The sequence below is a fragment of the Hemitrygon akajei genome, chromosome 9, assembly GCF_048418815.1.
Source record: "Hemitrygon akajei chromosome 9, sHemAka1.3, whole genome shotgun sequence".
Taxonomy (NCBI): Eukaryota; Metazoa; Chordata; class Chondrichthyes; order Myliobatiformes; family Dasyatidae; genus Hemitrygon; species Hemitrygon akajei.
The window spans coordinates 80,959,923-80,981,692 of record NC_133132.1 but is presented as its reverse complement, the minus strand read 5'-3'; the positions used below and the strand labels follow the sequence as shown (position 1 = coordinate 80,981,692).

The following is a 21,770-nucleotide window of genomic DNA, read 5'->3' as shown; positions in this document are numbered from 1 at the left end:
TGTAAATTTAGAAATAACCCACATAATCCTTCTTGTTTCATGTGTTTACTCACCAGATTCCAATTCATAGATTGGTTTAATATCTGCAGGCATGTTTTGGGGTGATTTTTTAGTGTTAGACGGTGAGGGAACCGATGTAATCAGCCAGTCTGTGCGTGAGTGTTTACTCTACAGGAAGAGTCTCCTCCATTCACCCACATAGAGAGAGAGGGGCAAGCGCCGCCACCAGAGCGGCTCCTTCCGCACCGAAAACAGAGTCCCCAGCAGACAGCGGCCAATATTTAGCAAAAATGCAACCGAATCCTACCCCGCTGGCCACAGCATCCCCGCCATTACTGGAAAAGGTCACATTGGGCACCCGGCCCCCGGTGCGCGCTGGACGTGGAAGGAGAAAAGGGTCCGGGTTTTTTTTTGTGGCGGCGGTGGTTGTCGATTTTTTTGTGAGCTAGTTCCGGCGGATGGATCTGACGCATGGTTTGGGCCGGGGGTGAGGTGACATTACGCTGAGTATCGGGAATGAGCGCAGCAACAATGTAGCGACCGAGGGGAAGGAAATGTAGCGAGAGAGAGACACACACTCATACGGATCCTGCGCTCCGGAGGCCGCCTGCCCGCCCGCTCGCTCGCTCCACTCCAGACCCCAGCACACTAGGCGTCCCCTTCTTGCCATCTCCCTTGATAGCAATCAATTACCACATGCAATTCGTTTAAACTTTTTTTTAAAAAAAATAATACGCCTAAGAATTCGTTTTGGGCCGTGGCAAACCGAAAGTTGCCCTGAAGACTCTGGAGAGGGGGAAGAAAAATAATATTTTTTTTGGAAATTACAAGAATTCATGATCTCGCCACCAAATATTCCTTCGGTTCGAGCAGGCCTTCAGAACTGCTTGGTACTGGTAACTGAAGCGACCGTTTATACAGTGAAATCAAGGTTTATGGGTGGATGGCGTATATGTTATTTCCATTGTTGCAAGTGAAACAAAATTGCTAATTGTGCCTTAATTTTCTTTTTATATTTATTAGCGATTTTGAAATAATCACGTGCAAGGACTTTGGTTTTTAAATGTTTTTTCTGAAGGCATGTGGAAAGCTAGCTGTGAATCTGTCTTGTCCTATGAGTACATCGTATAAAAGTGTAGAATTTCAAGATAGATTTCTTTTGAGTTATATTAAATCATGATTAGTTTAATTAAGCTTTAATTTTGTGTTGTAATGTAATTAAAGTACTTTTAGGCTGGTCTGATTCTTCGTTGTGTAGTGATAAGCTTATCTTTTACATGTGCATGTATAATTTGGGTAAGAAAATCGCATTAAAATTAATATAATTATAAATATCTATATATTTATGCTGTAATAGTTGAATTAATGACAGCGATTTGCCTAACTTTATGAGGTACATAAATTTTGAAGAGAACTGGCTTCAGTGTTGCACTTTCTGACCATTGCTGGGTCAGTAACTTTTTTAGAGGGCAGTTTAACTAAATATTAAACTAACATAAAAATCGCATGCTATTATGGTTAAGTATTCGTTTGGTTTCACAGCTGTTGCCCCTGCAAACAATAATGTTAAATATTCCAGTCAATATTTGCATGTTTTCCCTCTTAAAATATTCGCCATTTTTTGTAGTGTGCTTTCACATTGTTGCTACAATAAGCAATCTTAGCAGAGTAGTTAACTTGCAATACCACTGGAAGTAAAAGATGGAGATCATTATTAGCATTGAATTACAGAAGTTCAGTCCACTGCCATCAGTTGCAAAGTCCTACTTAAAAAGTTACCCTTTTCCACCATAGAAGACTGTCATGCTCAAAGTAAATTACACACATCCTCATTATGCTGTTGTTAGTTCTCTGTTAAAGGACAGACTGGTACGAAAAATTAACAGTGCAATATTGTATTAAATTATGACGTGCACAAATAGTAAATCTTACTTTACATTTGGGGAAGATAATATTTAATGGTAACAGTATATTTTATTATGCCTGACATTGAGATTTTTTCCTGCTATTAAAACATTCATTTATGCAATTTATGCTTGTTTTTGTGTTAAATTTATGTTATTATGTTAAACTTATTTAAGTTTCATTATTCCTAATCTGTTCTCGGAGACGAAAATTAATTTTATTGGTGCCAGGGATATTTTGCCATGGCCATGTCTAATATGGGTTCATATTTGTAGTAGTGTATAGATTGTGAATTTGTATTCAAACATGAACATATGTAAAGTGAAGCTCAGGAACTGATGGGGAACAATGTACCTTTGCATGTTTATAAATTCTGATTAGAGGCTTGTAAAATTAGTTTAGTCTTTCTAGGCAAGCATAATTTAATTCCGGTTATACTAGGTCTTGTTATCTTGAACATGACATTCATGTCAGCATTGTTACATTTCTTTAGTCATAAGAGGAAGGGAAAAAATCAGGGCCATGCCCTTTCAGATGACAGCCCATGTCAACTCCTAACTTGCAAAACGAAAGCTCTAAGTAGCTAGCAGTAAAATGGTAGCTTTACTGGTGGTAAAGAGGTACCCTCCCCCCCCCCCAGTCAAGGCAAGGATATTGCAACATTAGCTGAAGTTTGAGCTCCTGATTGTAAGATGAGGTGAGTTATTAGCCAATGTAACATGCAGTCATGATGTGGATCGAATTTTCATCGGATAATATTGCAGTGTGGTTACCTGTAGCCTCTGATACCCTATATAAGTGTTCATGATGCAAGATATTTTAAAGCTAGGCTTAATTGTTTACTTGATTGGCTTTCAGCTGTGTTTCTTAAAAAAACATTTAGAAGTGGGGACATTGGCAAGTGTTTACATAGTTTACTCATCCTTTCACCCATAAAAGCTATTCGATTGCTATTGCTGTATTATTGTCTTGGCTGAAGTAACCAGGTCCAACCTTAAGTGAGATGTCAGAAGCACAGATTCTGCTTACAGTTTTCTATTCCTAGCCCAATGGGAGGATTCAAAATACATTGACATCTTACATGAATAGTTCTACCCTTCTGTGGCAGCACGTTAAAGGAATATTCCTTTGAGCCTGCTGAATCCTGCTTACTTGGCTTTACGCTCATACTGATGAAGTGGCAAATCGAATAGTCTCTTCCCTTTTGGTTTTGATATTCTCTATATGATGTAGTTCTAGTACCAAAGTTGGTAGCAGCATTCAGACTGCCCAGTAATTTGAGAAAGCAACAGCCGTGTGAGAGGGAAAATTTAAAAATAAACTTTTCTATTGGATTACTGAAAAGTTGCTTTTGCCATACAGTGACCTTCTGCACTTGAAGGAGAACACAGTTTATGATCACTGGAACTTGGAGGTCATTTTTTTTGTCACCAATAATGAGTGTTGTTGAAGTATATATGAAGTGGTAAGGAGTCGATTAGTTAATGCAGAGTAATGTGTACTTAGATCTCATTTAATTCAATCATTCAGGTTTATTTTGCTTTGACCACTTTTTATGTAAAAAAAATTGAAGATTTCTTATGTATCAAGATTTAATAATGAAAGTAGTAAAACTTGTTAATAAGTTATAGGAAGGAGGGTGAACATATGTTTTTTTCTGACAAGTAAAAATTTATTTTGCATAATTCAAATTGGAAATAGTGTTTTATGAACAGTTCTTAAAAGCTGATAGCAGAAAGATGTCAGATTATGAAAACAGGGAGCAAGTGCTAAATATCTATGATCTTATTTTACCTTTCAAGGTGACCACATTGTTACAGATCACTCTGAACAGTGAAGAAGAAATGTTTCTGTACTGTTAGTTGTTAATTTGCTATAAAATGTGCCCAGAGATGCATGCTGATTTAAAATTTTGACCTTTATGCAGTGTAGCCATAACAAAATCCAGCATAAATAAAATACAGGGAAAATCATTGTCTTGAGCAAGCCCATGGGGACAAAGGTAAGTTGTTTTCATTCCAGTTCTGTGGTGCTGAGGTAACCGAGTCAGAAGAATCTGAATCAGTTTCATTATCAATGAGTTATGTCGTGGGATTAGTTTTGCAGCAGCAGTACAGTGCAAGGTGTGGAAATCGCTATGATATAACATAAATGGTGCAAAAGACAAATAATAAAGTAGCGTTAATGGACCACTCAGAAATCAGAGAGAGAGAAATTTGGATTAAAATCTCCCACCACCTTAATGACAGTAAAATGAAGAGGGTCTCTCCAGGATGGTGAGGATCTTTAATGACAAATGCTGCTGCCTTTCTGCACTGCCTCCTGAATGTGTTCTTGGTGGTGGGGAAGGTTGGGCCCAGGGTGGAACAGGCTGAATCTGCAATTCTGTGCATTGAAAGCTGCATTCCCGTATACTGGCTGTGATGCAAACTGTCCATAAACCTGCCACAAATTCTACAGAAGGTTCCCGATGGGATAAGTGTTGATAGGTTATGCACTCTCAGTGGGCTCCTGTATGCTCTTGGCAAGGGTATTTGAGATTCTTAGTGCCAGCTCAATTCCTATTCCATGTTGCCTGACCATATACCAGGCATTCTTTCAAGTCTGGTAAATGTTACACTTTTCATTCTAGAACATTCTAGAATCATTTTTTCCATTCATCACTTGCTGTGATGGAGTTTGGAAGAGAGTGCCTGTTTCAGAACAATGGTATCTACATCAATGGTATACACTCTACCTCAGGCCAGCTGAGTGTAATTTTAAGTCTCAAAGCTTGGAATGTAGAAATTGTCAGATGCTGAATAAACATCATTCATTGGTGCATTGATCTTCAGTGTGCAACCATCACTGCGAAGATCTGATTGAACTCATTGCACTGCATTAAGCAGTTGTTGTATCATCCTTTGATTTTGGTCTCCAGTAGCAGTTTTTAGAAGGAAGTGGGCTGGCAATAGGCAAACAGGAAAATTACCAATTATGATTGCTGCAAGACTTGGCTATTTGCTTATCAGGGTGATATGTAAATAGATTTTGTGATACGAAAGACAAGAAAAATAACTTAGCTATGATGACACTCCCATCTTCTGGAAGGCAATAAAGGATAAGCAGGAATTGCTGACCTGTCTTAACTATGGGTATGCCTTTTTGAAATAAAATTAAATGCTTCAAACATTTGCAATGCAAGAAGTTCCACAAGTTGCATTTCCTGATGTTAGCTAGTTTATTGACAGAGACTATCTACTGTTGGTGTTTAGAAAAGACAGTCAAACCTTGATATTACTATTAGCCTAATGGCCTGCGTAGCAACAATGCCCCAGCCATGCTCTCTGAAGAAATTGATAGTCAAAGCATTCAGGAAACCTTTAATATTGGCATTCTGTGCCAATATAAAACAACATTCTGAACCACGATGCACATTTGCCAACTAAGTATCCCCCAGCCTTTTGTACTTAAAGAATCCCCAGTTGACAGATTGGTTAGTTAGCACTTAGGCACAGATGTGGAAATCTTAAGCTGGCCACTTTGTGAACACAGTAGCCCTCAAACACTACCAGTCTGAAAACCTGTTGTAGTGTTGCTCCATACACTAGCCTATTTTTATTGCAGTGATGTCTGTGATTGAGTTGCAACTAATACCAAACTTTAGCTCGTAGGAAGCATAAGGAAATGTATTTCTTTGTGCCTTAATGTACCAGAGCCTAACTGATTTTTGCCCTCCTATAGTATGAATTAGACTGCTGTAGTTCAGCAAGAAGTAACAGCATTTTCTTTTTAAAGGGCATTTATGGATGAGTACCTTATTTCCCCTAGCACCAGGAAAATTGCATAAATATTTTTAAAGTTTTCAAACCACAAGCAGCTGTTGTGCTGTCGGGAATGTCCAACAAATCTCCATTAGGTCCGAAGAAGATAGAGAAACTTGGGCAAATTTCTTAGAAGTGACTAAGCAAATACAATGTTAACGGTTCAGTTACCCAAAATTTAAATGGTATGTGTTCAGATAAAGAAAGGGAGCACCAAATTGCTAGATTCCTTGAAGATTAGTTAGTGTATCACGGCCAAGGTGGGATTGCAGGGAAGTAATTTCTAGTCTTGGTTTAAGAGGCTAAAGCTAAAAAAATGAATAATATGTCCTGATGAAGGGTCTCGGCCTGAAGTATTACCTCTTTATATCTTTCCATAGATGTTACCTGACCTGCTGAGTTCCTCCAGCATTTTGTGTGTGTTACTTTGAATTTTCAGCATCTGCAGAATCTTCTGTTTATTGGTGGCATGGCCATTTTGTTTTTAATTTGGTGATAAAAATTCACTTAGATTTATCACAGTTTTGAACAGGGGCAAAGAAAGGAGTTGTGTCTTAAATTGGGATGTTGTTCAATTTAACTAGACAAGGTGATCTGGTAAAAGTGGTTTGGAAACAACTCCTTGAAGGAAAACCAGACAATGAATAATGAAAGGCTTTGAAGAAACAGCTCTGAGTGTTCAGAGTGAACATTTTTCCACACAGAAAGAAATCTTATGTGAGGAAGGATATATTCTGGAGAAAGTAAATTAAAATAGATATTAAGAAAGCTGAGAAAATACATTAACAAAATAGTTGGTATTTGAAGAAAATTCAAAGATATTTTGTATGTACATAAAAAGCAAGATAATAACTAAGGGAAAAGGAGTGCCTATTAAGGACTAAAAAAGTAATCATGGGAGAATGTAAATGATATTCGTAATAAATAGTTTGTAACTGTACTCTTGAGATGCTGCCAGTGTTGCATTTCAGCACAATTTGAAATATTGGATGGCATAAGCTTTGTAGTGGAGAAAGCATGAAGGGGCCTGGCATTGAAAGTGAGGAATAGTTAGCCCTGGGTGAAATGTATCCCAAACTCTTCAAAGAAGCAAGCAAGAGAGGACGTAGCAGAGATTTTCAGCACAATTGGCAGAGGACTGTTGTTTAAAAAGGAAGAATAAGATAATGTGAATATTTGCTAGTCTTGTTAACTCCAGTAGCTATATCTTTTGAACCAATCTTAAAGGGCAGTATAAAGCTATATTTAGAAAGGAAGAGGTTAATCAAGAATAGTCAATGTGGATTTTTATGAGAAATTTCCCCCCGACAAGCCAAAAATAATTTTTGGGGGGAGGCAACTAGCAGGGTTGATGAGGATAATGTATATGGTATAGTCAAAATGGGCTTTTCATGGGAGCCCATGTGACAGACTTATCAAAATGTAAAAGACTATGGTGTCCAGTGAAGAGGAGCAAAAGCGATGTGACACCAGCTCAGTCAGAGGCAGTAAAAGGTAATGGTTAATAAGCTCTTTGTGACTAGAAAGCATCAATGAATGAGGTTCCACCGTGTTCTATACTCAATACAGTACCTTGCTGGTCACAATATATTAACTGAATCAGGCTGAAATTCAGAGGGGTAATTTTTTTAAAAAATTACAGTGATAGAAAAACTGGCTTTGTGGCTAACAGTGGAGAGCAAACCCTTTGACTGATAGAAGGAAAAAATGGCTTGGTAATTGGGCAAAAAAATGGCAAAAGGAATTTAATCTCAAAAAGTGCAAGGTAATGCACAGTACATGAAAAGGTATTGAGTTTTGTGAAAAAAGAAGGGGCCTTGGAATAGATCTCCATTTATTCGTACAAGTAACAGGACAGATTTATTATCACTGCCTCGTATATCGTGAAATTTGCTCTGTAGCAGCAATACTGTGCAAAGATGAAACTATAAATTGCAAAATAAATGGTGCAAAATTGCAATCATGAAGTAACTTCCCAAACACAAGAACAATCTGCAGATGCTGGAAATCCAAACCAATACACACAAAATGCTGGAGAAACTCAGATGGTCAGGCAGCATCTATGGAAAAGAGTAAACAGTGGACATTTCGGGTCGAGACCCTTCACTGGGACTGGAAAGGAAGAGAAGTTGGAAGTAACGTTCATAGAAAACTTACAGACCCATTGGCCCACAATGCTTTAGTAATTTAGAAATTACCTACCCATAGCCCTCTACTTTTCTAAACTCCAAGTACCCTATCCAGGAGTCTCTTACGAGACCCTATTGTATCTGCCTCCACCACAGTCGCCAGCAGCCCATTCCACGCACTCACCACTGCGTTTATAATAAAAAAAAAACTTAACCCCTGACATCCCCCTCTGTACCTACTTCCAAGCACCTTAGAACTATGCCCTCTTGTGCTAGCCATTTCAGCCCTGGGAAAAAAACCTCTGACTATCCACACGATCAATGCTTCTCATCATCTTATACACCCCTATCAGGTCACCTCTCATCCTCTGTCGCTCCAACGAGAAAAGGCCAAGTTTACTCAACCTATTCTCGAAAGGCATGCTCTCCAGTCCAGGCAACATCCTTGTAAATCTCCTCTGCACCTTTTCTAATGTTTCCACATCCTTCCTGCAGTGAGGCGACCAGAACTGAGCACAGTACTCCAAGTGGGGTCTAACCAGGTTCCTACATAGCTGCAACATTACCTCTCGGCGCTTGTACTCAATCCCACGGTTGATGAAGGCCAATGTACCGTATGCCTTCTTAACCACACAGTCAACCTGCACAGACACGGACCCCAAGATCCCTCTAATCCTCTACAGTCTTACCATTAATACTATATTCTGCTATCATATTTGACCTACCAAAATGAACCACCTAACACTTAATCTGGTATTCATCAGGTATATTATGCTGGAATTGTCACTACACCACCTAGACTACAGTTTGGGTGCTGTATGCAAATCTAGTCACCACCTTCAAGGAATTATGTCATGGAACTGAAGAGTTCAGTGGAGATTTCCAATTATAGTGAGTGGATTAAAATAATGGCTATAAGGGAATATTAGATAAACTGGTACTGATTTTATTTTGAAAGATGCTGAGGGGAGAATTAAGTGAGAGGTCTGTTGTAGTGATTTGTTGGACTAATTACATGTTATTCTGAAAAAGGTATCAGTAACCATTGCCCTTTCAGATTGTTTACCTATTATGTGAGTATAGCTACATGATCAAAAGGCAGGGGATCAAATGTTCTTTTGCTATTATTATTGATCAGTCCATCAGAAATGCAAATGGAAGAGGTAACTGTGATAGACTGAAGTGCAAGTGTAACAGCGTTTTTGGTTGTACCAGACACCATATCTGATGTGTGTGGCTGAAGCAAAGCATGGGAACAGAGTTAGGTGTGTAGCCAGAACCAGGAGTCATGAGCATGGTTAGTTGAGTGGCAGGAGCTAAAGACATAGGGTACATACAACTTCAGCTCCAAAATATGAAGTCCAAGATTTGGGAAGTCGGGATTTCATTCAAAAGCAGCAAACCTGAACACTGCACCATTGTAGCATGGGAACTGAGACAGTTTGACATTGGCCTCTCCATACTGACTGAAACACTGTAGGCCAGTTTAAAGAAAGAAAATGGGTTCAAATTCCTGTAGTTGGGCAAATCAGAAGAGAAACATGTTACCAACAAGAATGAGCTTGTCCAACATCTCTGACTCTGGAATAAGTAAACAGTTGCTTCAGTTTAGTCTATTTGGGATCTAACAAGTTAGAATTGTCCATTTCACTCCCAGCACAACAGGTTCTGATGAGTGTAAGACGGACCACATATAGTATGACTTTACTTTATCTGTCAGAGAGGCAAGCAATGCTTGCAGAAAAAGAACAATTTATGGACATTCTCTTGTCCTTGACTTGAACACCTTCAACAGTGTCCCACAGCAACACATTTGGTGCAGCTTTGCCATCACTCCAGACTGAGATACAGAGAGACAGATCCTGTCTTAAAAAAATAACAAGGCCTCAGAAGCGGAGAGTATTTCCACTGCAGTGACAAGCTTCAATCATAAATATGCAATCTCTTTGTTCACATTTGAGAAGGTGGGAATATTCCATTTGTCCACACACATTTGTAACTGTTCTAAAAAAGAGGCAAGTCTGATGGGTAACTACTGTGAGGTTTCTCTTCTTTGACACAGGATCTTTATTGACCTTTCCTCTTAATTGGGAGAGAATGCAGAATATCCTTGCATTCAACTACCCACAGAAATTCCATTGTATGTTTGTTTCATGATGACTTACAATCTAAGATGCTAACCAATGGGTTAATACAAAGTTAACCTTAATAAAGACCACTGTAAAACAAGACTCTGTCCTTGCCCAAACAGTTTTCCCAATCTTCGTATAATGTGGAACCTCTCCTTCAACAAAATTCCCACGGTGTGGAGCTAATCTTCAAAGATAATGGGAAACTGGTCAACCTATGGTAACTACATTCAAAAACCAGGGTCATCCCATTCCCATGTGCTGATGAGCTGCATTTGGGCATGCTCCAAGCCAGAATTCATTCATTCTCTAAAGCTTGCAAGATGTTTTGTCTTGCTTTCAACAGCTGCATGAACCTCTTTTCAAGCGACCAACAACTTCCTAGATGAAATTATTATCTTCAATGGACTGGTATGCCTTTGATCAATGAAAGAAAAGTTCACTGAAGATGAAGACCTGAACAAAACCTATATTCCTGTATGTTTTAAACATAGACTTGGACTATCTACTCCAGTACACTGAGGCATCCTAAAGCCGTCTCTGCAAATTTCCAGCAATGGTTATACAAGTCACTGTGTTCTCTTGAAGATCAGCTTCCAAGTTTCACTCAGCCCATTATGTTTCAATCCCAACACCAAAGTTCCAGACTGGGTAATCTATTTCAAGCTGTAACATGGGGAGAGATTTTAGAGGAAAAAGAGGATTTACTCAAAACCTGTTTGGAGAAACAAGATTCCCACTAAGTTCTGAGATTCTTTCATTTATGACTCAAATGAAGAAGCCACATTGGGGATGGATTTAAAAGTCTCAGGTCATGGAATTGGGGATACACAAAAGTCTCTGTCAGTTGTGGAAGGAGCATGCCACTATACAAATTGTCCATCTACAGTACAAAGAGATCATCAATACTTGTGCTCTGTGTGGCCTGCTCTTTACTTTGAAAACCATGTTTGAAAGTACGTCTCTGCAAAATTGCTACTTTGTGGGAGCAACCCATTGATGTAATCACAAAGAAGGCACACAAATGTCTGTACTTCATTAGAAGTTTGAGGATATTTTATATATCAACAAAGACTAGCAAATTTCTATGGATGCACAGTTCTGATCAGAAAGCCACAGTGCATAAGTCTCTGTACCTCCCTTTGCAACTGGATCCTCAACTTCCTAACCGGAAGACAACAATCTGCAGATTGGAGATAACATCTCCACCTAGCTTACAGTCAACACTGGTGCGCCACAGGGGTGCGTACTTAGCCCACTGCTCTACTCCCTCTGCACCCAATACTGCATGGCTAGACATAGCTCAAATGCCATTTGTAAGTTTGTTGATGATGCAACTGTTGTTGGCAGAATTTCAGATGGTGATGAAAGGTCATAATAGGAGTGTGATATACCAATTAGCTGAGCGCTGTCACAGCAACACCTTTGCACTCAATGTTAGCAAGACTAAAGAATTGATTGGACTTCAGAAATGGTAAGGTGAGAGAACATAAACCAGTCCTCATAGAGGGATCAGAAGTGGGGAATTTCAAGTTTCTGGGTGTCAGTATCTCTGAGGACTTAACCAGGACGCAACATATTGATGCACCTATTTAAAAAAAGGCAATACAATGGCTATATTTCATTCGGACTATGAGGAGATTTGCTTTGTCAACTGAAACACTAAAACTTCTACAAATGTACCATGGAGAGCATTCTGACTGGCTGCATCACCATCTGATATGAGGGGGTGGAGGGGGGCTACTGCACAAGATTGTAGGTTAAGGAAACTTGTAAAATTAGTCAGCTCCATCATGGGTACTAGCCTCTGAAGTATCCACGACATCTTCAAGTAGCAGTGCTTTAGGAAGGTGGCATCCATCATTAAGGACCCCCACCACCCAGGACATGCCGTCTTCTCATTGTTACCATCAGAAGGGAGATACAAAAGACTGAAGGCACACACTCAGTGACTCAGGAACAGCTTCTTCCCCTCTGCCATTGATTTCTAAATCGGCATTGAGCCCATGAACACTACCTCACTACTTTTTAATTTGTATTTTTCTGCACTACTTATTTAGAGTATTTAATAGAAGCATATATACTTAACGTAATTCAGTTTTTTCTCTATATTTATCATGCATTTCATTGTACTGCTGCCATAAAGTTAAGGAATTTCACAACATTTGACATGATAACAAACCCGATTCTGATTCTGGAGACCACTCTAACTAGTTGCATTGCAGCCTGGTATGGAGGTTCCACTGCACAGGATCCTGAGAGGCTGCAAAAGATGCAGTTTCAGCTTGTACCATGAGCATAGCCTTCCCCACCTTTGAGAAAATCTTCAAGGCGTGGTTCCTCAAGAAAGTTATATCCATTTTTAAAGATGGTCACCAACCAGGACGTGCCTTGTTACTACAGTTAGGAAGGAGGTACCGGAGACTGAAGGCGCAATGATTCAGGAACATTATCAGGTTTTTTGAGCAGTTCATAAACCAATGAAATTACCTCATAATTCCCTTTTTTTGGCACTATATCTTTATTTTGTAATTTGTAGTAATTGTCTTTGCTCTGTACTGCTGCCTCAAAATGACAAATTTCAGTTCATAAAAGACAGTGATTACATCTGATTCTAAGATGGTAACACCATATTACTGGCTTTCTCTAATGCCTTGACATAAAATATTTGAAAAAAAATATCCAAGATATTCATGAGAATGGAAGAAATCTACTGAATAGAATTTGTAATTGTTTTCAAATGTTTTTGTATTCTGTTACAGCATCATATTTTTCTCAAAATAAGTGTTTTTAACCAGCTGACTCTTCTCAACTATACTGTAAGTGCCTTAAGAAGATCCTTTTTCACCATACAAAGGTGATTCCCTTTGTGTTAGCAAGGCTAATTGGAAGGTATTTGATTCTTTTGATTCTGTTCTTACAGAAAATACTGTGAATGTTGTAATCACCTGCATGTCTTTAATCCCCTAACATCTGTTCATCTAATGATTTACTAAAAAAAACCCTAACCTCACTTTGGCTTTTATCAGCTGCCATGCATCTGGTGCATACATCTCACAAATTACCATGCACTTTTTAAAATGCAGCTTATGCATGACTGTCTTTTACATGAAGCACAGAGTTTGCAATGGACTATGTTGCAATAAAACTTTGAAAATGAAAAGCAGATGTCAGTTTTTGCAGGTGTAAAGGACGTGTATGATGATTTTGGTTGCACATTTGATGTGCACAATGACATTTTTGTAAAAAGAGCAGTGTGCTTCTGAACATTTTTTACCTTATTTACCTTTTTACTTCCACCAGCATGTTCTTGTTATCAAGAGCTCACATAACAGCTTAGAGAAAACTGGAGCTTCATTGGAGTGTACCATCATATCATGATTCAAACATTGGTACTTCAGCAATGAAGTTATCATACAGAAATGCATAGGAAGTGTGGAAAGTTGTCAGTTTATCCCTAATCTCTACAATGAAGCTAGGTGAATTTCATTACACAGGTAGAACCTAAAGCCTGTCTGAACAGTGCCCAGGTACAGTGTATGAAGTAGTGTGGTAAAAGTAGAAACCACGAGACTGATCAACCTTTTGCCCAGGACAGTGGCCTCTGGCAAGCTGCTTCTGTGAGCCTGTGCCATAGAAGGGGTGATGGACTTAAGAAGAAGTAGCAAATAAAGGTAAGTAAAGGTAGAGAGAAGGAACAAAAGGGAAGGTATGTGATAACATGGAAAGGTAAGGATAATTGAGTGACAAGAGTGTTGTTGGGATAATGAGGTTAAAGTGAGTGGTGTGTCTTCCCTAAATTTTAACTACATATCTACCACTGACACTTCAGACCGGGCTATATTCAAGTTCAACGTACCAATGCTCCAACCAACAAGATGATACTGTCATAGAACATTACAGTACAGCAACAGAACCTACTGCCCCTCTGCTCCCTGCGGAAGTGTATCTGCCTAGTCCCATCAATCTGCACCCAGACCAAAGTCTTTCATACTCCTCCCATCCATGTACCTATCCAAATTTTCTTAAATGTTGAATTTGAACCTGTATCCACCATTTCTACTGATAGCTCGTTCTACGCTCTACCCTGTGAGTGAAAAAATTCCTCCTCATGTTCCCTTAAAACATTTCACTTTTCACCCTTAACCCATAACCTCTAGTTCTAGTATCTCCCAACCTCACCAGAAAAAAAGCCTGTTTGCATTTACACTACCTATATCCCTTATAATATTGTATACATCTATCAAATCTTCCCTCATTCTGAGTCCTGACGAAGAGTCTCGGCCTGAAACATAAACAGTGCTTCTCCTTATAGATGCTGCCTGGCCTGCTGTGTTCCACCAGCATTTTGTGTGTGTTGTTTCCCTCATTCTTCGATGCTTTGGGGAATTAAGGTCCTAACCTCTTCAACCTTTCCCTATAACTCACATCCTCAAGTCCTGGCAACATCCTTGTAAATTTTCTCTGCACTCTTTCAATCTTATTGGCATCTTTCCTGCAGGTAGGTGACCAAAGCTGCAGGCAATATTCCAAATTGGGCCTCACCAATGACCTATGCAATTTAAATATAATATCCCAGCTCCTATACTCAATACTTTGATTTATGAAGGGCCAATGTGCCAAAAGCTTTCTTTATAATCCTATCTATCTGTGAGGCCACATTCAAGAAATTATGGATCTGGATTCACAGGTCCCTCTATTCTACCTCTCTACACAATGCCCAACTACTGACCTTGCAAGTCTTACCAGGTTTGTCCTCCCAAAGTGCAACACCTCTCAATTATCTGCATTAAGTTCAGCCCACTTTTTCAGCAGGTTCAGATCCCACTGCAAGCTCTGATAGTCTTCATCACTGTCCCCTACACCCTCAAACTTGGTGTCATCTGCAAATTTGCTGATCCAGTTAACCATATTATCATCCAAATCATTGATATAGATGACAAACAACAACAGACCAGCAATGATCCCTGTGGCACACCACTAGTCATAGACCTCCAGTCAGAAAAGGACCCAATTACTACCACTCTCTGGCTTCTCCTGCAAAGCCAATGTCTAATCCAATTTACTACCTCATTTTGAATGCCGTGACTGAACCTTCTTGAGAGATCTTGTCAAAAGCCTTTCTAACTTCCATTTAAACAACATCCACTGCCTTGTTTTCATCAACTTTCTTGGTAAGTTCCTCAATAAACTCAGTAAAATTGGTTAGACGTGTCCTAGGATGAACAAAGCCATGTTGACCATCTCCAATCAATCTGTCTATCCAAATACTTGTATATCAGTTCCCTTAGAATACCTTCCAATAACTTGGCCACTACTGATGTTGGCTCACAGGCCTATAATGTCATGGTTTATTTTTAGAGACTTTCTTAAACAGTGGGAACAACATTATCATCCAATCCTCCAGCACCTCACCAGTGGTCCAGGATGTTTTAAATGTCTTTGCTAGGGCCCCTGCAATTTCTGCACTGGCCTTCCTCAGGGTCCAAGGGAACATCTTGTCAGGCCCTGGGGATTTATCCACCATAACTTTTATCAAGACAGCAAACACCTCCTCCTCTATAATCTGTATGTGGTCCATGATCTCCCCACAGCTTTGTATCACTTCTATAGATTCTGTGTCCAGGTCCTGACTACATACAAATGGGGAAAGAAATCAATTTAAGACCTCATTCAGCTCCATGGATAGATAACCACTCTGATTCAAAATGTTTTAAATTTACTTTTTTGTGGACCTCTGTACTACACAAGACATGGAGAATTAATATGATCAACTGATAAGCCCCCTACCACCACTCCTCCCTCTTCCATGGTTAGGCTTTGCCATTAGCCGGAAAACCATTTGGTCTCTCCATAGTGTAAAAGTCCAGGTAAAGAAATGCATTTGTTTAAATTAAATCACAACCTGTAGATAGCTTATATACTACCGTATATAAGGTGCATCAAAATTCAACATTTTTAGCTGGCTTCAGGCAATAGTGGAGTCTAGCACTTCAAACATTTTCCAATATTCTGTTAGGTTACAGATGATCAGTACTGTAAACTATCCCTATATTTGTAATGGCCATGTGGCATAGAAACACACTCTTTGGCCCAGTCCTTTTTGTCAATTCTATTGTTCAACAAAAGGGAGTCAGTTTTGGAAATTTACATTGCCTTAGTTTTTTTTTTCAGTAAAAGAATTTGAGATATCCAATTCTTCATGCAAAAATAGTACTTCCTGGTAACATTTGTAAACAGCAAAGTTCTAATGTCAAGAATGTTTTGAATAGAATCATAGAAAATGTGTTCTATCATAGACACTGCAACCCTTCCCAGCATTGAGGATATCTTCAAGACATGGTGCCTCAAGAAGGAAGCGTCAATCATCACAGTCCCTCACCATCTGGGGCATGTCCTCTTCATCAGGGAGAAGGTACAAGAGCCTGAAGACCCACACACAACATTTTAAGAATAGTTTCTGCCTGTACACTGTCAAATTTCTGAATGGTCCATGAGCATCATTTGTCTTTTACACTTTATTTACTTTGTAATTTGAAGTAATTTTTATGTATTGCTCTGTACTGTTTTCACAAAACAATAAATTTCACTACACGTCAATGAAAACAAACATGATTCTAATTGTAAGGTGTCATCATGCAGGGAATGAATGGCAATGGATAATGAACAGGCAGAAGGACTTAGTTTAAATTAGCATTATGCTTGGCACAGATGTTGTAGGATGAAGGGCCTGTTCCTGTGCTGTACTGTTCTATCATGTCAGCAAAGAAATATTTGCCCTAACCTTGCCTTCCAGCATGAGTTCTGCAGCCTTATAGATCATGGCATATACAATTTTGGGGTTTCTGCCATTGCCTCACTTTCATGCAACATGTTACAAAACACTAACAGCCTTAAAATTTAAAAAACAAATCTTTCCTCAACTGCTCTACAATTCTTACACCATTTGTTTAAAATCTGTGTCCCTAATTTTTGAATTAACTCCTATTTACTTCATGTAGGTCTCCTGTAACTTTTTTCTTAAGTTAATTAAGTCTTCTCTGTTACAAAGAATGCAATCTGGGTTTATCCCCTTATTCACTGAGCTAGAATTTTCCAGTCTGGACAAGCACGTTGGTAAATTTCTATTGCACTCTGCAGGGAAATTGCATCTTTCCAAGAATCTGATGTTGAAGACTATGCATTGCTCAATCAATGACCTCACTAACATGTACAGTTATAGCATAATTCCCCTGTTCTCATTATCTATGCTTTAGCTATTAAAGTGTCTCAGTTAAGGGTCTATGGACTTCCATTCTATGATCTTTTGGCTCCTCAATGCAAAATATTATTATCCCATCCAATGTGTGTTTGTTTTACTTTGTGCACTCATAAATGTATTGACTCTCTGTTATCTGTCTTGAATTCTTTTTGCCATTTTTCTGTCCAACTGACAAGACCTTCTGTGTATTCCTTCAGTTAAAGGCTTTGCTCCTCGGTGTTAGCCAAATGGCCACCTTTTGTATCATCTACATACTGTACTTCTTTATCATGCCCTCAGTCTAAACTGAATACATATTTGAAACAGAAAGCAAGGCACCCAGTGTGGAGCCCTGTCAAAATCCACTGGGAGCAGCCTTTCAGATGCAAAAATGTCCACATTATTCTTTGCTTCCTGCCACTGACCCAACATCAGGTCCAATGTTGACACAAGTGACTGCAGATCCAGGAATCTGGAGTAAAGACGAAAAGACCCGAAGACATAAGAACAGAATTAGGCCATTTGGCCCATTGAGTCTGCCCTGCCATTCAATCATGGCTGATCCTTTTTTTCCCTCCTCAGCCCCACTCCCTGGCCTTCTCCCCGTAACCTTTGATGCCATGTCCAATCAAGAACCTATCAATTTCTGCCTTAAATACACCCAAAGACTTGGCCCCACAGCTGCCTGTAGTAACATATTCCAGAAATTTACCACCTTCGGGATAAAGAAATAACTCAGCATCTCTGTTTTAAATGGACGCCTCTATCCTGAGGCTGTGCCCTTTTGTCCTAGATTCCCCCCCCATGGGAAACTTCCTTTCCACATCTACTCTGTCAAAGCCTTTCAACATTTGAAATTTTTCATTGAGATCCCCCTTCATCCTGCTAAATTCCAGTGAGTACAGAGCCATCAAACATTCCTCATATGATAACCCGTTTATTCCCGGAATCATCCTTGTGAACCTCCTCCGGACCGTCTCCAATGCCAGCACATCTTTTCTTAGATGAGGAGCCCAAAACTGTTCACAATACTCAAGGTGAGACTTAACCAGTAGCCTCAGCATCACATCCCTGCTCTTGTATTCCAGACCTTATAGAAATGGATGCTAACATTGTATTTGCCTTTCTCACCACTGACTCAATCTGCAAGTTAACCTTCAGGGTGTTCTGCACAAGGACTCCCCAACTCCTTTCCATCTCATATTTTTGGATTTTTTCCCTGTTTAGAAAATAGCACATTTATTTCCAAAGTACATGACCATGCATTTTCCGATATTGTATTTCATTTGCCACTTTCTTGCCCATTCTCCTAATCTAAGTCCTTCTACAGCCTTACTGTTTTCTCAACACTACCTGTCCATCCACTAATCTTTGTATCATCTACAAACTTCACAACAAAGCCATCTATTACATCATCTAAATCATTGATATACAGCATAAAAAGAAGCAGTCCCAACACCGAAACCTACGGAACAGTACTAGTCACTGGTAGCCAATCAGAAAAAGATCATTTTATTCCCACTCGCTGCCTCCTACTAATCACCCAATGCTCTAACTATGCCAGTAACTTTCCTGTAATACCATGGGCTCTTAACTTGGTAAGTAGCCTCATGTGTGGCACCCTATCAAAGTCCTTCTGCAAGTACAAATGTACAACATCCATTGCATTCCCTTTATCCTCCTTGTAATCTCCTCAAAGAATTCCAACAGATTCGGAAGGCAAGATTTTCCCATGCTGACTTTGTCCTATCTTGTCCTGTGTCACCAAGTACTCCATACCTCATCCTTAACAATTGACTCGAACATCTTCCCAACCACTGAGTTCAGGGTAACTGGTCTATAATTTACTTTCTGCTGCCTTCCTCCTTTCTTGAAGAGTGGATGACATTTACAATTTTCCAGTCCTCTGGCATATGATTTTTGAAAGATCATTACTAATGCTTCCACAATCTCAACCGCTGCCTCTTTCAGAACCCTAGGGTGCAGTTCATCTGGTCTGGGTGACTTATGTACCCGTAGGTCTTTCAGCTTTTAAGCATCTTCTTCCTTGTAATAGTAACTGCACTCACTTCTCTTCCTTCACACATTACAACATATGGCACACTGCTAGTGTCTTCCACGGTGAAGACTGATGCAAAATACTCATTTAGTTCATCTCTCATCTCCTTTTCCCCCATTATTATTTCTCCAGCCTCATCTTCTAGTGGTCCTATATCCACTCTCATCTCTCTTATTTTTTACATACTTGAAAAAGCTTTTACTTTGATATTGTTTGCTAGCCTGCTTTCATATTTCATCTTCTCCATCCCAATGATTCTTTTAGCTGCTCTCTGTTGGTTTTTAAAAGTTTCTATCTTCCAGCTAATTGTTGCTTTGTTGTATGTCCTCTCTTTTGTTTTTACATTAGCTTTGACATCCCTTGTCAGCCATGGTTGTACTACTTTGCCATTTGAGTATTTCTTTATTTTTGGAATATATCTATCCTGCACCTTCCTCATTTTCCCCCGGAACTCATGCTATTGTGGCTCTGCTGCCATCCCTGCCAGCAGCTCATTCCAATTTACTTTGGCCAGCTCCTCTCTCATACCACTGTAATTTCCCTTACTCCACCGAAATACTGCTACATCAGATTTTATTTTCTCGCTATCAAATTTCAAGTTAAACTCAATCATATTGTGATCACTGTCTCCCAAGGGGCCTTTTAACTTAACCTCCCTAATCGCCTCTGGTTCATTACATAACACCCAATCCAGTATAGTTGATCTCCTAGTAAGTTCACCAACAAACTGCTCTAAAAAGCCATCACATAAGCATTCAACAAACTCACTCCCTTGAGATCCATTACCAACTTAATTTTCCCAATTGACCTGCATGTTGAAATTTCCCATAACTATCATACCATTGTCCTTTTGACATGCGTTTTCTATTTACCATTGTAATCTGTGGTCCACATCCCAGCTACTGTTGGGAGGCCTGTATATAACTGTCATCGGGGTTCTTTTACCCTTGCAGTATCTTAATTCAACCCACAAGGATTCAACATCTTCCGATCCTATGTCACATCTTTCTACTGATTTGATGCCATTCTTTACCAGTAGAGCTATTCCACCCCTTCTGCCGACTTTCTTCTTCCTCCGGCACAACACATAACTTTGGATGCTCAGCTCCCAACTACAGCCATCCTTCAGCCATGATTCAGTAATGGCCACAACATCATACCTGACAATCTGTAATAGAGCAACAAGATTATCCACCTTATTTCTTATACTCTGTACATTGAGATATAACACTTTGAGTACTGTATTTGCTGCCCTTTTTGATTCTGCATCCCTGATGCACTGATACCCACCCTGCTGGCTGCAGTTTTGTCCTATCATTTGCCTGCCCTTCCTGACAGTGACTGCATGTTATCTTTGCTTTTTTTTACCATTTGTCCTATCCTGAGTCCCTTCACTCCAGTTTGTACACCCTTGTCAAATTAGTTTAAACCTTCCACAACAGCTCTAACAAACCTGCCCACAAGAATATTGATCCCCCTCAGGTTCAGGTGCAACCCAACATTTTCGTACAGGCCATACCTTCCCCCAGAAGAGATCCCAATGATCCAAGAACCTGAAGCCCTGCCCCCTGTACCAGCTTCTCAGCCATGCATTAATCTGCAAATCATCCTGTGTGTTACAGGCAGCGATCCAGAAATTACTAACTTGGAGGTCCTACTTCTCAGCATTCTATCTAGCTCTGTAAGTTCTCTTTTCAGGACGTCTTTGTTTTTCCTTACTATGTCATTGGTACCAATATGTACCAAGACATCTGTCTGCTTTCCCTCCTCCTCTCCCTAAAAAATAAACTTTTAGTGGAACTCAATGTGTCAAAGAGCAACTGTGCAGGCAAAGCGGTGAGTAATATTTTGTGGCTAGACCCTGCACTAAAACTAGGAATGTAGTTACAAAATAACTAATACATAAAAGTCCAAGGGAATTGTGAAACAGGCTGATACATGAAGCCAGTTGTGGTGGTGTACCGAGTGGGAGTGGGGCAGATGGCTAGATGGAGCCAGGTAGGAGAGGAGATAGAAAAGATGACCCAAAGGGGGAAAACACCAGTTAGGTGGGTACATGGGTGATCAGCTGATGAAACAAGATGCAGAGTGATCGGAAAGATGAAGATGAAGCGGTACTCAACATGTGCAACAGCTTTCTGGTAGTCAAAAAGCTAAGCAGTCTGACTAAAAACATCACAAAAATACCTTTTCTGAGGTAAATAGTGTTAAATTATTACTGTAAACAGTGAAGAGGCAAGCAATGGTGAGGTGTGATCAAGGGGTTGAGCCAAGATGGTGTGTTGCAAAATTGCTGCAGATGAGTTTCCAATGTTTCCATGCAGCTGACCCGGGAGTGAGATAGGATCTCTCTGGGTGCCAAAAGGAGAAGCTGGGGGCCAGACAGAGAAGATTCGGTGCCTGCCCAACTGGATTATATACTTAAACAAATCTCAAGGTTGTATTATTCTTTGATAATAAATGTACTTTGACCAACCTGGATACCTCTTTTGATTCCTCCCACTT

General features: G+C 39.6%; 1 protein-coding gene and 1 long non-coding RNA gene across 5 annotated transcripts in view; one reads left to right on the top strand and one right to left on the bottom strand.

Moving 5' to 3' along the window:
* Nucleotides 1-428, bottom strand: part of phip (PHIP subunit of CUL4-Ring ligase complex) — a 169,862-nt gene extending 169,434 nt beyond the window's left edge. For 2 of the 4 annotated variants that reach the window (XM_073056440.1, XM_073056441.1), the window contains exon 1: nt 54-426. In XM_073056440.1, coding sequence (XP_072912541.1) covers nt 54-93 — 40 coding nt within the window. In that variant the 5' untranslated portion in view covers nt 94-426. Of the gene's footprint in view, nt 1-53 lie in introns of all 4 variants that reach the window. The other 2 variants (XM_073056444.1, XM_073056443.1) reach the window with 2 other exon arrangements.
* Nucleotides 315-21,234, top strand: LOC140733301 (uncharacterized). Its single transcript, XR_012100259.1, has 3 exons — nt 315-896; nt 12,729-12,858; nt 16,266-21,234. It is a non-coding gene; the product is annotated as an uncharacterized lncRNA (long non-coding RNA).
* Nucleotides 21,235-21,770: the final 536 nt, after the last annotated feature.